We start from the raw sequence: 15,554 nt of genomic DNA on the forward strand, positions 1-15,554 counted from the left end.
AAACAAAAAAAAAACCCTGTACTTGTTTCAAACATTTGAAATTTGAAATGATCACTTAGTTTGTTCAGTTTCCCCCTGTGTTATTGGTCATTAGCAAGGTATTAACAAGCCCAACTGTGGAACACCTGGTTTGGAGCCCGGCTGTGAAAGCACCCAAGGTCCCACCGACCTGGACAATGCGAGGAGCTTGCGTCACACACAGGGTGTCTGTAGCAGTCACAGTATTCTACACCACTGTGCACAATCCCAGCCTTCCCAGCAGAGCCAACAGAGTCCAACGGCAACAGCTACCATTCACCAAGCCCTTGGTACGCTCGGGTCAAGGTGCTCAGGTTTCATGTGCACTTAATTTTCACAGCCAGAAAGTAGGCACTGGCCCCATCTTTCAGCTGGAGAAATAGGTTAAGTTTCAGGAATCTGCCTAAAGTCAACCAACAAGGATCAGAGCTAGGATTCAACATTTGTGTGGTTTAGGTTGAAGCCTACATCTTTCAATCACTGTTTTAGAGGGGTCTTTGTGTAGGTGGGGAGAAGACATGGAATTCCCAGGAGAGATCCTTCAACCCAGCTTTGTGGCTAAAAGCAGTAAGGAGAGGTGGAGGTCTCAAGACCCACAACAGAGAAGAAAACTGAAAAAGTAACAAGCAGCTGTAAAACCTGTAAAGCAAACAAGCCTTGGGGCAAGAGAAGAAATCTCTACAGCCAGGCAAGTAGGCTGTGACCTAACTCCACCACCAGGAAACTGCTCCGGAGTCTGCATCAGTCAGGTGAATGTCCGGGGCAGGGGATAAACACCGCACCAAAGCAGGTTACCTGTGCATGCCAGTGTTTACGGTGCAACTCACTGGAGTGGCCTGCTGTTTGCATAAGGGTTGGCTCTATCAGGCTGGTTTGGCTTCTTCCTCCAAAACAGGTGAAGAGATTTATGTTAAAGACAACATGTGTATTGAAAGTAGCAATTTTATTCGAGTTAAAATTATTTACAAAAACCCAAAGACATACTTCATGAAACTGGTACAAACTATTTTTTCCTGCCGTTGGCTTTTGCTCCAAAGATCACAGCTGAGAAATACTGTATAAAATAAAAATAGGATTGGATTCAGAAAAGTACTCTACTGTTCTAATTTCCAATTGGCAGTATTTACAGAGTTATTTACAGTGGAAAAAAAGGTTACTTTAAAACTTTAGTTAATCTGCAAGTCAGCCTCAAGTACCCTAAAATGCAGAGTCCTCTGAGGGTTAAAAACACACAAATGCACTGCAGCTGGTGAGGAGACAACTCCCCCCGCCCCGCCCCCCAAACCTGCATCTCTATCAGTGCTTGACAATTAGTTATTATTTAAAAAACAAAACAAAAACTGTTAAACACTGAGGTAAATCAATTCTCAAATGCTTACCAGTGTAACAGAGAAATGCAGTTCGCCCTGACTGTTCTCACCCAAATGTCCTAGTACTCCTTACCGTCTGCCACAAGTCAGCTGGACCAAAAATCAGCTCCTTTTCCCAGATCCATCGATTAATAAATATGAACATATTTTAAAATACTTAAACAAAATCTACCTAGCTAATTGAACTCTACGGAGATCAGTCCGGATCTGCTTTTTAAACAGCTTGCTCAGCTCGCTCTCACACTCAGGGCAACAGTCTCCATCTTTCCACGTTACACTGGTACACTGCGTTCTCAGAGAGTGATGGGGAGGGGTCGGGGTCGGGGTCGGGGTCGGGGTCGGGAGTAGGGAGAAGAAAACAATTTTGCCTGCAATCAGTTACTTCCTCATAGATTTCCCAACAATCTGCATTATCAAAAATAGGAAGACAATAGAAGGCAGCCACTGCATTAAAAAACATTACAGCTGGCACTGATACAAGAGCCCCGATTTGTCACTTTATACAAGGAAATAACAAAGTCTAAACAGGTAACCTTATTAGACTTCTAGCTATTTTCCTCAATACACACCAAACTCAATAGTTTTATGGCTTCAAGTTTTACAAATCCAATGAAGAAACATGATGTAACTATCTGAAAGGTATTTAAAACTATTAATGAGACAGACCTCTGGAAAGCCTGTATTCAGGCCCAAACCAATTAAAAAGAAAAAAGTTACTGTCAGTGGTCTAAACAATAATTAGTAAGAAAAACTTGCAAGATTATGAAATTAAATCTATAAAAGGTGGTTTCTGTGTTCCATACCGGTTTTCCAAACAATTGTTCTATGAAAAAGAAATCTAAATTTAAAAAACAAAGCAAAATAAAAGGGTCTTCTCTAAACCAGCAATTTAAGGCTTTGCGCTTACACAATTGATCCTGTCACTCTGTAACAAGAACATACAGGTTATCTGGAAACATGAATTCCACATTGGTGTTTTAGCTTCCTTGTATTTATTGAACTGAACATTACAAAAGATATCTAGAGACCCTCCCTCAAAACATAATAATGTTTCAAGAGCCTCCCTAGCGTTAAGTGTAAACTACCCTGGGTTTGTCTATTTTGCTTAATCCTTTAACAGGGCACATCATTTTATATAATATTCCCTCAAACTGTTACTTGTTTTCTTGTTATCTATAGCTATGACACATTATGGCATGATATTGAATATGGTCATGGTCTCAAAAGTGAAAAATAGCTCAACAACCCAAACCTAATCAAGAATAAAAAAATATACTATTAATCCCTTGTGTCTTTGGATTCCATCTAATTTTAAATACAGACAGTAGTTCAGGGAACAACAACAAAAAAAATTCACAAAATTATTAAAAGCTTTATTTACGATTGGAATCATTCAACAAAAAGCAAAAGCAAATGAGCCTGAAAAAGGAACTGAGCTGTTGTCTAGAATGTCCTCAGAACCTTCGACACCTCAGTCGCTAAGCTGCCTTTGCACCTGGCTGGCATGACGACAGTGGCTCAAAGTACACAGCAGTCGCACTAACAGCAGCACAAATTTTCCCCTGAACACTTGCCCCGAAGACAGCAAGAAAATAAGGGGAGGGCATAAACTCTGCCAAAGTTAAGTGTATTTAAATACTGCGTGGAATTGTTAACAGCCTGAACCTTTTCCCTCATTTTTGATAGCTGCAGATTGATGTAGTAACTGTCATTTAGCAGATGCAGAATGCATGACGAAGAAATCAGGTGGTCTTAAGAATCCAAACACGAACGGTACTGATGGCTGTTCTCGGTCTATCTTCCCGGATTTCTCTAAGGACAGCTCCAGCGTCACCGAGCACCTGAAGCAATGGTAAAGCAGCTAGCAATGTTCCAAATACTCGATCACTCTGGAGATAGACTTCTGGCCTGTTGTTCCAACAGCACACTGAAAGGGGAGGGCAGGAAGGCACAGTCAACATTTCATAACCGTTTAAAAGAATTCAATCAGAGACGGATTAGCCTCAGCTTTACTAAACTGAGCATTGCAAACCAGAGCACAGAGAGACGAGGCGCTGGCTTGGATAACACAGGGCACTGTGTAACACAGAACACACAGTACTCATCCTGAAGAAACCAGCTACTCTGAGTACCTTCTGCTTCTGTTCATTGTGGCCATGGTATTTTATTCCTTCTGTCTACCCATCATACTTAAATTAGAAACCATCTGGGAGAGCCACTTACCGTAAGGTTCATGAAGCTCAGGAATTTCTTGAGCATCTCTGTCATTATGGAGAAGTCCCCTTCTGGCAGATACTCCCGCACAGTGGTCACATTGATCTGAGAAGAGAGATCCAGAACACTCTGCTCAGCTGACAGAAAACAGGAGACTGCACCTCGTACAGCCGTGTGGGCTTAGCACACACCCTGCTGCACACTTTGACAAGCTTCGTGCAATGCCCTGGTAATCCTCTCCACAGGTACTTCACTGTACGTGCACCTGTCTACATGCATTTCCTATCCACCTCACTCTCAGGAAAAATGTAAAGCTGGCAAAGGCGCCAAAGACAGATTTCTGTGTGTACTTACTTTTTTTTTTTTTTTTTAAAGAAAGCCTGAAATTCTGAGCAGCTCTGCTCGGGTGGCAGTGGGAGCTGAGTGGAGAATGAACTCAGCTGCTAATGAACTAAAAGGAGAACTCATGATCCACAGGGGAATTCAACTATTAGGTAAAACAGCAACTAACTCGAAGATCTTTGTAAAGGTAATCTAACATCATCTGTGGCAAAGAAATTATTGGTCAAAGCCAAGATTAGAGATTAAGGCTTTTTCCTTCATTACCAGCAAGAAGCAGGCAAACCATAAACACACCAAACTTTTATAAAGAAAACATTACAAGATCTGCTTAAACCATTGTTTGTTTGTGTGTTTTCCCCATTGCATTAAGAAATGCCTTATAGGAGCTGGCACTGTGGCAGAGCAGGTTAAGCTGCTGTCGCAACACTGGCATCCCACATGAGCACTGGTTCAAGTCCCAGCAGCTCCACTTCTGATGCAACTCCCTACTAATGCGCCTGGGAAGGCAGTGGAAGATGGCCCGAGTGCTGGGGCCCACATGGGAGACTGGGAAGCAGCTACTGGCCCCTGACTTTGGCCAGGCCCAGCTCTGGCTGTTGTGGTCATTCCAGTGCGTGGAAGATCTCTTCCTCCCTCCCGCCCTCCCTCCCTATAACTTTGCCTTTCAAATAAATAAAATAAGTCTTAAAAAAAAAAAAAAAAGTCTTAGGATCTCAGCAAGAGTAAAAGAAAACACTCTTTAGGAACATTCACCTATGATAAAGAATTCATAACAACATATGCTGTGCTAAGTTTTAAAACACAGGTAAGAGGTCAAACAAAAAACAAGCTTCTAATCTTTCATCAACAGGGTTTTTTTTTGTTTGTTTGTTTGTTTTTTTTTTTTTGACAGGCAGAGTTAGAGAGAGAGAGAGAGAGAGAGAGAGACAGAGAGAAAGGTCTTCTTTCTGTTGGTTCACTCCCCCAAATAGCCACTACGGCCGGCACGCTGCGCCGATCTGAAGCCAGAAGCCACGTGCTTCCTTCTGGTCTCCCATGTGGGTGCAGGGCCCAAGGACCTGGGCCATCCTCCACTGCACTTCCGGGCTACAGCAGAGAGCTGGACTGAAAGAGGAGCAACCGGGACAGAATCCGGCGCCCCGATCGGGACTAGAACCCGGTGTTAGCCTATTGAGCCGCAACGCCAGCCACAATAGACCATTTTTAAAGGAAATCTGCCACTAGCCCTCCCCATTCCATTTTAAAAAATTCCTCCACAGGGTAGTTATCAATTAGAAAGGAGCAAAATACAGTTATGTACCACACAGTGACATTTCAGGCAATAACAGACCATATATACAACTGTGGTCCCATAAGATCGTAATGGAGCTGAAAACTCCCTCTTCCCCAGTCACGGCATAGCTGCTACCGTGCTATAGTGCAGCATGCATCATGTTTATGATGCTGGTGTAAGTGTACTTACTGAACTGCCAGCAGCATGCAGGTGTATATGCAGGTATAGCACATATAATTATGTCCAGGGTGTAACACCCCATCACATACGGCTTACATATATACTATACTATCTTTATAACTGCTGCTTAGTGGACTCCTAATAATAATTCAGAAAGTACCATGAACTATGCTGCATGCCAGAGCAGCACCCTTACGCCTCCCAGGGTGCCACATCTCCTGATTGTGTTGAGTGACTGACTGGCAGCATCCAAGTCAACTTGAGCGCATCGCAGGAAGGGGGAGGGGAGCGGGAGGACAAGGATGAGGGAGAGAGAGGGTGATGGAGTCAGTGAGCGCTCTAAATAGAACTGTGCTGTGCCTGCAGAGTGCAAGACTCCAGGAACGGGGCGAGGCAGGAGAGCAGAACAGCAAGGAGACGACCAACAGAGGCCCTGGAGTCAGGGTGGGCACAGAGGAGGAGCGCAGGCTCCTGCGGGGCGCCTCAGCACAGGCAGCGCTCACTGCTTGCCGCCTTCCACTGGCACATGGGGCAAGCCTACTTCCTTCACATTGTGGTGTGCCAGCTAGCTTTCTGAATTAACCGTAATGATCTCCAAGGCAACAGACGTAGCTGGGGCTCTATAAATTCACAACACTGCCCACAACTTAACCTCATCATCTCTTTAGACTTGAGAGAGACAAACATGAACAGGAATTAACACAGGAAAGATGGCTCAAGATAGATCACACGTGGTACCAACATGATGTTGATATCCATTACTTCACAAAGAACATGACCAAATATGACTAACCTAGCATGTGTACAAAGCACCTAAAAATTACATTTCAACATTATGCCCATCACCTTCATTTGCAGCCTGCTCTTTCTTCCTTCCCTTCATATATGATAGGTGTTTCTCATTTGTTCTTACAATCAGTCACTGACCTGAAGCGGTCGTAGGAAAGGAGAACTTGGTCTTCACCCTCAGGGCACTGGGGCCCAGAGAGTCACGTGGAGTAGTTTGGTATACAATATACTTAAGGTGACTACAATAGAAATTCAGAAGGGATGGATGAGACTGATTTAGAAAAATGCAAATGATTTTGACCACTGGAAAGGGAGGGAGCAACCAAGAGAACATGAAGGTGAAAATGCGGAACTATGGGTGGCAGATGGAGCCTGGCAGGTGCAAAGGGCTGGCATGAGCACGTCCTCACATGAAGCCACTCACTGGCCTTTACACTTTCTTGTAATCCTGCACGAGATGGATGCCTCTTGCTTCCCACTGGAGCCAGCCACCTAACTACAGAGTGGATCTCTGCACACTCTTGCTCCCTGAACGCTCTGCTCCTAGAGGACACTTCCTCTTAGAAACATCCGCCTTGCACTGCAATTGAAAGGGAACTAGCTATTCTGCTGCTCCTGTTTTTCCCACAGCAGCAGGCTGCCCAGTAGCTACAAACTTTTACTTCTTTGCTGACTCAGCCTGACTACCCAGACCTCCTGTTTCTCCTGAGTCCCTGATGATCTAAACCCCTGACAGTTCCTCTTCCTAGACAGTGAGTGGTTCAGACAAAAGTATGTGACCCAGTACCAGTCAAGATGAGAGGGAATCTACTTGGGGCAGATTGGGGATGAGTGCCAGTGGGAAAAACCAAAACCATTGTTTTAAAAAGAAATACTGGGGCAGAGGGACCTACTTTGCCAGACATTCTTTACCTAATGAGACCCATGGCTACTGTCAGCACAGAACCACAAAAAGATTTGGCAAAGGACAAGAAAATAGGCAAAGGATTGAAGTCTACAGACAGGCAAGAGCCGAGTTCCCAAAGACCTCACCAAGGCACTCAGCTACCCCAGATTAATCATATTGTTGAAAGCAGCTAAGTGCAACTTTTGTACTATCACTTCTTTTACTAAAACCAGAGATGTCTGAATGGATCGATTCACCAAACAAAGCTAATTGTTAGAACTAATACACACTTACTTTGGGATAAAGACTTAAACAGTCCAATAAATATTTCAAATACTTTTCTTACATGACACCTTAAATTCATTTTAGTCTTCCTTCTTCATGAGACTGAAAGCACTCTGCTTTGCTTGTTTCCCACAACTCCTCAGTCTAAAAGGCACATCAGTTACAATCAAGCCATAAAGAATATAATTCACTTTTTAAAAAATGAAGATCAATTCATTTCACTCCAAACCTTGCTACATAAAAACTTACATAAGAATGGAAAGAAACATGCCTACTGCATTAAAGAAAGAAAATTATTCAAGTAGCTTAAAATATTGGAAATGTTAAGACTTTTTTGGGTTTTTTGTCATTTTTATTCCATGGGGAAGAAATAATCCTAAAAACGAGCCAAAAATGAGCACTGGGATGACGCTAACACAGTGCTGCGAAGACACCTAAGACATCATTTACTTACTGGACTTTCCTGGCAGAGACACCCGAGAAGCAGGGCCGTATAGGAGGCCACGATGCAATCCTCCATGTGTTTGCCAGCATGCTGAAGGGCTGAGAGCATTTAAATAAAGAATTTTAATAGGATAAGAAAATAATACAAACCTTACAAAACCAACTATTCTATTATGTTTTCTTTTAAAACTGCTAAACATAAACAATTGTGCTAGGACAACAGGATAGCCACAAATTAACCAAAATTATCTCAAAATGGATTAAGGGACTCAAAAGTAAATGCCGAGACCATAAACTTTTTAGTTAAAGCTTTTATGCTGCAAGGGATACCATTAACAAAGTGAACAAATGGATCAAGTATCAGGAAGATTATCAAGGTTTTTGTGTTCTTTTTAAGATTTATTTATTTGAAAGTCAGAGTTGGGGGTGGGGAAGGGAGACAAAGGGAGACAGAGGGAGACAGAGGGAGACAGAGAGAGAGAGAGAGAGAGAGATTGATTGATTGATCAGTCTTCCATCCACTGGTTCACTCCCGAGGTGGCTGCAACGGCCAGGCAAAAGCCAGGAGCCAGAAATGTCATCCAGGTCTCCCATGTGGTGGTGGCAGGGGCCCAAGCAATTGGGCTTTCTACCACTTTTCCTGGGCCACTAGCAGGCAGCTGGATCTGAAACACAGCAGCTGGGACAGGAACCCATAAGGAATGCTGGCTTTACAGGCAACAGCTTTTCCTGCTGTGCCTCAATGCTAGCCCCAGTATAAAGAATTCTTACAACTCAACAACAAAAAGAATCAACTCAATTAAAAACTGGGCAAAGGACTTGAACAGATATTTCTTCCCAAGAAAATATGTAGGACAACAACATGAAGAGATGCTCCCCACGGATCAGGGAACTGCAAATCAAATCACAACGATACACTTCTTCACACCCACTAACATGACTAAAAGCACATTTTTCAAACAAATAATTTATGGAGACATGGAGAAACTAGAACACTTATACAGTGCTAATGGGAATGTAAAATGGTACACCCACACTGGAAGAGTTTGGCATTTCCTTAAAATGTTAAACACAGAGTTAACATTTACACAGCAATTCCACACCTATAATCCAGGAGAAATAAAAACATATTTCCAGAATTATTCAATATAGCATTATTCAAAATAGCCAAAAAGTATAAACTAACACAAATGTCTATAAATTGGACAGTTAAACAAAACATGGCCTAACAATAAAATGGATATTGGGTCATGTAAACAAGGAACACAGAACACTACACAGATGGACCTTACTACAAACAAGCTGCTGATTGAAAGAAGCCAGTCACAACCAACCACATACTATACAATTCCTTTTAAATGAAATACCCAAAGACAGAAAGTGAATTAGTGATGGCCAGTGGCTACAGGAGGGGAAAATGGATGTCTGCTGATGGGAATATATCTGGAATCAGGTAATGGTGATGACTGCACAACCTTGTGAATATGCTAAAAACTACTGAATTGGATATTCAGTTAAAAAAATGAATTTCACAATGGTCAAGTGTCTTTCAAACTCTTTCAAATAAATAAATCTTTTCTTAAAGCCATTATTTTATTTATTCTTTGAAAGACAAAGCAACAGAGAAGACAGAGAGAGAGAGAAATCTTTCATTCCCTGTTCCACTCTCCATATGTCCTCAATAGCCAGGGCAGGTTGAAGCGAGAAGCTGGGAATTCCACCTGGGTCTCCTACACGCACGGTAGGGGCACTTGACCAATCATCAACTACTGCCTCCCAGGATGCATCAGCAGCAAGCTGGGACTCAAGCTCAGGCACTCCAAGGCGGAATGTGGGTGTCCCAGGCAGCCTCTTAATATGCTGTGCAACAAGACCAGTCCCAAAACCCATTTTTTTTCTTAAATGACTGCTAAACAACCAAAAATATTCTGCTAAAGGAAACATCAGAATTTAGTAAATCTAAGAAGTTAGTACTCACTTATCACAATTGTAATGAGTTATTAACTCTAACAATTTCTTACAATACTAGAAACTAACATTGTAAATTTAATTAGAAATTAAATATAGGGAGGAACGGGCAGCACAGAAACAAATTAGACTCAGAATCAGACACTGCTGAGCTTGCTTCCTAGCCAGGTAAGTGGAACATCGCATTTAAATCTCACAACCTTAGCGACATGAGTTACAAATGCCTGTTTTACAGAATTTACATAAATGATAAAGCAGGTATATTATAATTCCTGACAACACCAGATACTTGGGGCTAGCATTATGGCACAGCAAATTAAGTTGCTGCCTGCAATTCCAGGATCCCATGAGTGCTGTTTTGAGTCCCAGCTGCTCCACCTCTGATCCAGCTCCCTGCTAATACACCTGGGAAAGCAGCTGAAGCTAGTCCAAGTAGTTGGGACCCTGCAGGCCCCCGGGGGACCCGGATGGAGTTCCAGGTTCTTGGCTTTGGGCTGGCTCAGCCCTGACCAGCGTGGCCATCTGGGGACTGAACCAGCAGATGACAGATCACTTGCTGTCTTTCTCTTTGTAACTGCCTTTCAAGTACAGGGTTAACGCCCTGGCTTGAAGCGCTGGCATCCCACATGGGCACGAGTTCTAGTCCTGGCTGCTGCTCCTCTTCCAATCCAGCTCTCTGCTATGGCCTGGGAAAGCAGTACAAGATGGCCCAAGTCCTTGGTCCCCTGCACCCACATGGGAGACCTGGAAGAAGCTCCTGGCTTCAGATCGGCGCAGCTCTGGCCACTGCAGCCATCTAGGAAGTGGACCATCAGACGGAAGACCTCTCTCTCTCTGCCTCTCCTCTCTCTGTGTGATTCTGATTTTCAAATAAATAAATAAATCTTTAAAAAAAAAATAGCAGATACCCAATAATGTTTGATTAATGACAATAATTACCTCTAGTACATTGCCTATACGTGTACCTAGTACTGACTCTTTGAAAACTATTACTATAACTTAGATCTCAGTTTGAAGTGAGACTGGTAAAACAATTTCAAAACCTCAAAATCAGGAAAACCATACTGCTTAGTTGCTTCTCTCCACAAGTCAATAAAGGAAAGGAAGGCCCAGGAAGAAAACATACCTTTATTGAGGTCAAGTTCTTCATCCTCCTCCTCTTTCTTATGCTTCTCTTCTGTACCATCAGTCTTCTCAGTTGATACCCACTGTATTTCTCCACTGGTCTCCTGCCACTCTCCACTCTTATCATGTTGAGTGGTGGGGGCATCTTTGATCAACTCATCTGTTTTACTCTCTGCCAACTGGGCTGCTCGCTCTCGCTCAAGGAATAGCTGATAAAAATTATTTTTGACAACCATTAAAAGGTATCACCAACCAACGTATGTATTCAAACATGATGTTCTGATTGCTGGTAACATCACTAAGAAGGTTGTCTACCAAAAAGGATGAATATAATAAGCAAGAGCATTTGTACTACCTCCTACCAAAAGTCAAAACAAAAGGGCAAATGCTCCTGGTATTCAACTTTATCTAATAATGATGCAAATATTATTGGCAAGAATTAAAAGTCTTCATAATTTCCCTTAACTTGGGTAATAATGACAATGAATCCAAGTAAAAAATTAAAGAGCTTAAAAAACAGTGAAAAGAAACCTAGGCAAACTGGCTGGCTGGACTACACAGAAGGAACACAAGACACAGAATGAACTGAGCAAGATTACATTAGGAGGAACACAATATTACTTCAGTATCTTTAGATACAAGTTTTTCTTCATGTAATTTTTGTAACAAGAAAACCAAAAACAACTCAAAATGTTTAGCAATAGGGGCCAGCACTGTGGCTCAGTTGAGTTAAAGCCATGGCCTGCAGCACTGGCATCTCATTTGGGTGCCATTTTGAGCCCCGGCTGCTCTGCTTCCAATCCAGTTCCCTGCTAGTGCACCTGGGAGAAGGTAGAAGATGGCCCAAGCCCTTGCACCCACATGGGAGACCTGAAGGAAGGTTATGGCTCATGGTTTGGGCCTGGCTTCACTCTGGCCTTTGTGGCTACTTGGGGAGTGAACCAGCAGAAGGAAGACACCCCCCCCCCCAACTCTGCCTTTCAAATAAATAATTTTTTTAAAAAAGTGTATCAATAACTTCTGAATAGTAAGTCATCTTTGAAGAGAATGAGATAAACTTAGGTATTAACATAAAAACTCAAAGTATGCAAAAAAGCAGTATACACTAATACACTTAGGTAAACATTATTACACATCTATGTTGTTATATGCACAATACTATTAGAAATAGTAACTTTATAGGAAATGAACTTATGCATTTTAAACTTTCTGAAAGTGAATTTTAAAACTATGTGCATGAATTGACTTTTAAAATAAAGAAAATTTAACAAGTAGTTAAGAGAAGGACAGCAACTAGAAAGTTCACATCAGTAATGAAAACAACTGGATGAAGATCAGTATTATCAGTAGTGTAAAGGACCTAAATCTGAACGTGAATTTTCCTTCAGTATCTTTGAGTATTATAATTAACAGCCAATTCTTGATATTTTAAGGTGACACAATGTTGTAAAATGGCACTACAGAGCCCATTACTCAAAAGGAACAGTAATCTAAAAAGCAAAAATTTCAGACTGGTTAAACAATGACAGACCCTAACAAGGGAAGAGAAAGCCATGACACTGCAGAACAAGCAGCTTCTCTAACATGCAGTGCAGTTGGGGAACTGGCTGGATATACCAAACACACTGCAGGAAACTGAAACGATCCCTAAACCAGTGACGTGCGGATGGCTTCTGCAAATGATTGCTCACTGTATGAACAAAGCAGATCAATCATCTATTTCTTCAACAACAAATGCTTTGAGATCATTCATGGTTATGTTTTTATTAAAATTTAGGTTCCACCTGAATAAGAAAATTTTTAAAAGGCAGAGACCAGAATGTTTGAAAAAAAAAAAAAAAAAAATCCTAGTGGCCGGCGCCACGGCTCAATAGGCTAATCCTCCGCCTTGTGGCACCTGCACACCGCGTTCTAGTCCCGGTCGGGGTGCCAGATTCTGTCCCGGTTGCCCCTCTTCCAAGCCAGCTCTCTGCTGTGGCCCGGGAGTGCAGTGGAGGATGGCCCAAGTGCTTGGGCCCTGCACCCACATGGGAGACCAGGAGAAGCACCTGGCTCCTGGCTTCAGATCAGCGCGGTGCGCCGGCTGCAGCACGCCGGCCGCAGCAGCCATTGGAGGGTGAACCAATGGCAAAGGAAGACCTTTCTTTCTGTCTCTCACTGTCCACTCTGCCTGCCAAAAAAAAAAAAAAAAAAAAATCCTAGAAGAACTATACAGGGAATATCTACTTAGCAATAACAAGGAATTAACTACTGACATGTCCAACGACCTGGATACATTACAAGGGCATATGCTTAGTGGAAAAAATTAACCTTAGAAGATTACAAACTGTGAGTCTACTTATATAACATTCTCAAAAGACAAAACTACAGAGATAGAAAACAGATAACAGATTTGAGGCAGCTAGGAGATAGGAAGGGTGGCAAGCTAGGTAATGGGTAATATAAAAGAATCCTTCTGGCCGGCGCTGTGGCTCACTAGGCTAATCCTCCGCCTGTAGCGCCGGCGCCTGGGGTTCTAGTCCCAGTTGGGGCACTGGATTCTGTCCCGGTTGCTCCTCTTCCAGTCCAGCTCTCTGCTGTGGCCCAGGAAGGCAGTGGAGGATGGCCCAAGTGCCTGGGCTCTGCACCCACAAGGGAGACCAGGAGGAGGCACCTGGCACCTGGCTTCAGATCAGCTCAGAGCGCTGGCCGCGGCGGCCATCTGGGGGATGAACCAACAGAAGGAAAACCTTTCTCTGTCTCTCTAACTCTGCCTGTCCAAAAAAATAAAATAAAAAAGAATCCTTCCATGGTGATGGTTCTGTAGCTTAATGTACGAGTGAGCTCATAAATCCATCCACGTGATAAAATTTCAAAGACGGCATATATTACACACACACACACACACACACTTAAATGACTACTGGTTAAAAGTGAAATACAGTTAACAGTAATGTACCAGTGTCGATTTCTTGTTTTGATACTATACTAGTTTAAGGTAAGATATCATCATTAGTGAAGCTGAGCACAGTGTACACAGGAGTCCTTGCACTACTTTCACAACTTCCTGTGAGTCTATAATGATTTCAAAATACAGTTTTGGAAGTAACAAATCAATGAGAAATGCTTTTAGAAGGAAAAGTGTCAATGAGGTCTATTAAGAAAAGCAACAAAAAATTATACAATATTTTAAAGTCTGTATTGTGAATAACTTGACTATTTTCCACTGGTTTCACATTTAATTCACTGTTTTAGAAACTAAAGAGTGGGGGGCCGGCGCCGTGGCTTAATAGGCTAATCCTCCGCCTTGCAGCGCCAGCACACCGGGTTCTAGTCCCGGTTGGGGCTAGAATTCTATCCCAGTTGGGCCAGATTCTATCCCAGTTGCCCCTCTTCCAGGCCAGCTCTCTGCTATGGCCCAGGAAGGCAGTGGAGGATGGCCCAAGTGCTTGGGCCCTGCACCCGCATGGGAGACCAGGAGAAGCACCTGGCTCCTGGCCTCGATCAACGCGATGCGCCGGCTGCAGCGGCCATTGGAGGGTGAACCAACGGCAAAAAGGAAGACCTTTCTCTCTGTCTCCCTCTCTCTCACTATCCACTCCGCCTGTCAAAAAAAAAAAAAAAAAAAGAAAAAGAAAAAGAAAAAAGAAACTAAAGAGTGGGGCTGGCACTGCGGCGCAGCGGGTTAAAGGCCTGGCCTGGAGCGCCAGCATCCCATATGGGTGCCAGTTTGAGTTCTGGCTGCTCTTCTTGCTATCCAGCTCTCTGCTGTGCCCTGGGAAAGCAGTACAAGATGGCCCAAGTCCTTGGGCCCCTGCACCCACATGGGAGACCTGGAAGAAGCTCCTGGCTTCGGATCAGCACAGCTCCGGTCGTCGCGGCCAATTAGGGAGTAAACCAGCAGATGGAAGACCTTTCTGTCTCTACCTCTCTCTGTAACTCTTTCAAATAAATAAAATAAATCTTTATTAAAAAAAGAAAAAAGAAAGAAACTGAAGAGTAAAATTTCAAAGCTATTTGAGTATTTTGAATCCCAGGGAAAAAGTCTAGAAATTACTTCTCATCTGTGTTAAACACTCAGTTACACAGAATAAACAAGAAGAGGATAGGATAATGGAAAAATACAACCTCAAATGACTCAAAGAAGCAGTCTCACTACAGCCTTTCCCATGCTCAACGACTTTGCAGACTGGCTCAGGAGTAACTAACAAACGGTGTCCAGTTCTTCTATGGCCCATGGACCTAACCGAGCCCTGGACACAGATCAGACCAGTAAGTAAATGTTGGAGAACTTGAACTGGATCAGATAGGGCTGGACTCAAGTTCTAATTTGTTATCAATGATACTCTGATCCATAAAACACAGTCTGCTTTTTGCTAACAATGCTTAAGGAGTGATTACAACAGTTCAAAAAAGCCAGCAGGACAAAGTTAAGAGTCCCCTTACACTAAACAAGTGTACCTCCCACTGATCTACAAATAAACTGCACCACAATTTTAACTGGTTCAGAATTCTGGTTTAAAATAAAGCTTCATTCTATAAAATCATGAATATTTAAGAACTGGTCAGTTCCAAAAAAATTCTCTTGCTATCCTCACTAACAAAAACATGCTTCAGGAGTTCTAAACAATATAGGAAAAAAAAGAGCAATGGATAAAGGACTAGGAAAGATGATCGCCTG

General features: G+C 42.8%; 1 protein-coding gene across 3 annotated transcripts in view; it reads right to left on the reverse strand.

Annotated features, from left to right (window-relative positions):
* Positions 1-942: 942 nt before the first annotated feature.
* The window catches only part of WAPL (WAPL cohesin release factor), a 90,570-nt gene continuing 75,958 nt past the window's right edge, over positions 943-15,554 (reverse strand). For 2 of the 3 annotated variants that reach the window (XM_062215020.1, XM_062215019.1), the window contains exons 16-19: positions 10,896-11,103; positions 7,812-7,900; positions 3,612-3,707; positions 3,151-3,315 (exon numbers count right to left, since the gene is read on the reverse strand). In XM_062215020.1, the coding sequence (XP_062071004.1) occupies positions 3,250-3,315; positions 3,612-3,707; positions 7,812-7,900; positions 10,896-11,103 (459 nt within the window). In that variant the 3' untranslated portion in view covers positions 3,151-3,249. Of the gene's footprint in view, positions 3,316-3,611; positions 3,708-7,811; positions 7,901-10,895; positions 11,104-15,554 lie in introns of all 3 variants that reach the window. The other variant, XM_062215018.1, reaches the window with a different exon arrangement.

The sequence above is a fragment of the Lepus europaeus genome, chromosome 17 (genome assembly GCF_033115175.1).
Source record: "Lepus europaeus isolate LE1 chromosome 17, mLepTim1.pri, whole genome shotgun sequence".
Classification (NCBI taxonomy): Eukaryota; Metazoa; Chordata; class Mammalia; order Lagomorpha; family Leporidae; genus Lepus; species Lepus europaeus.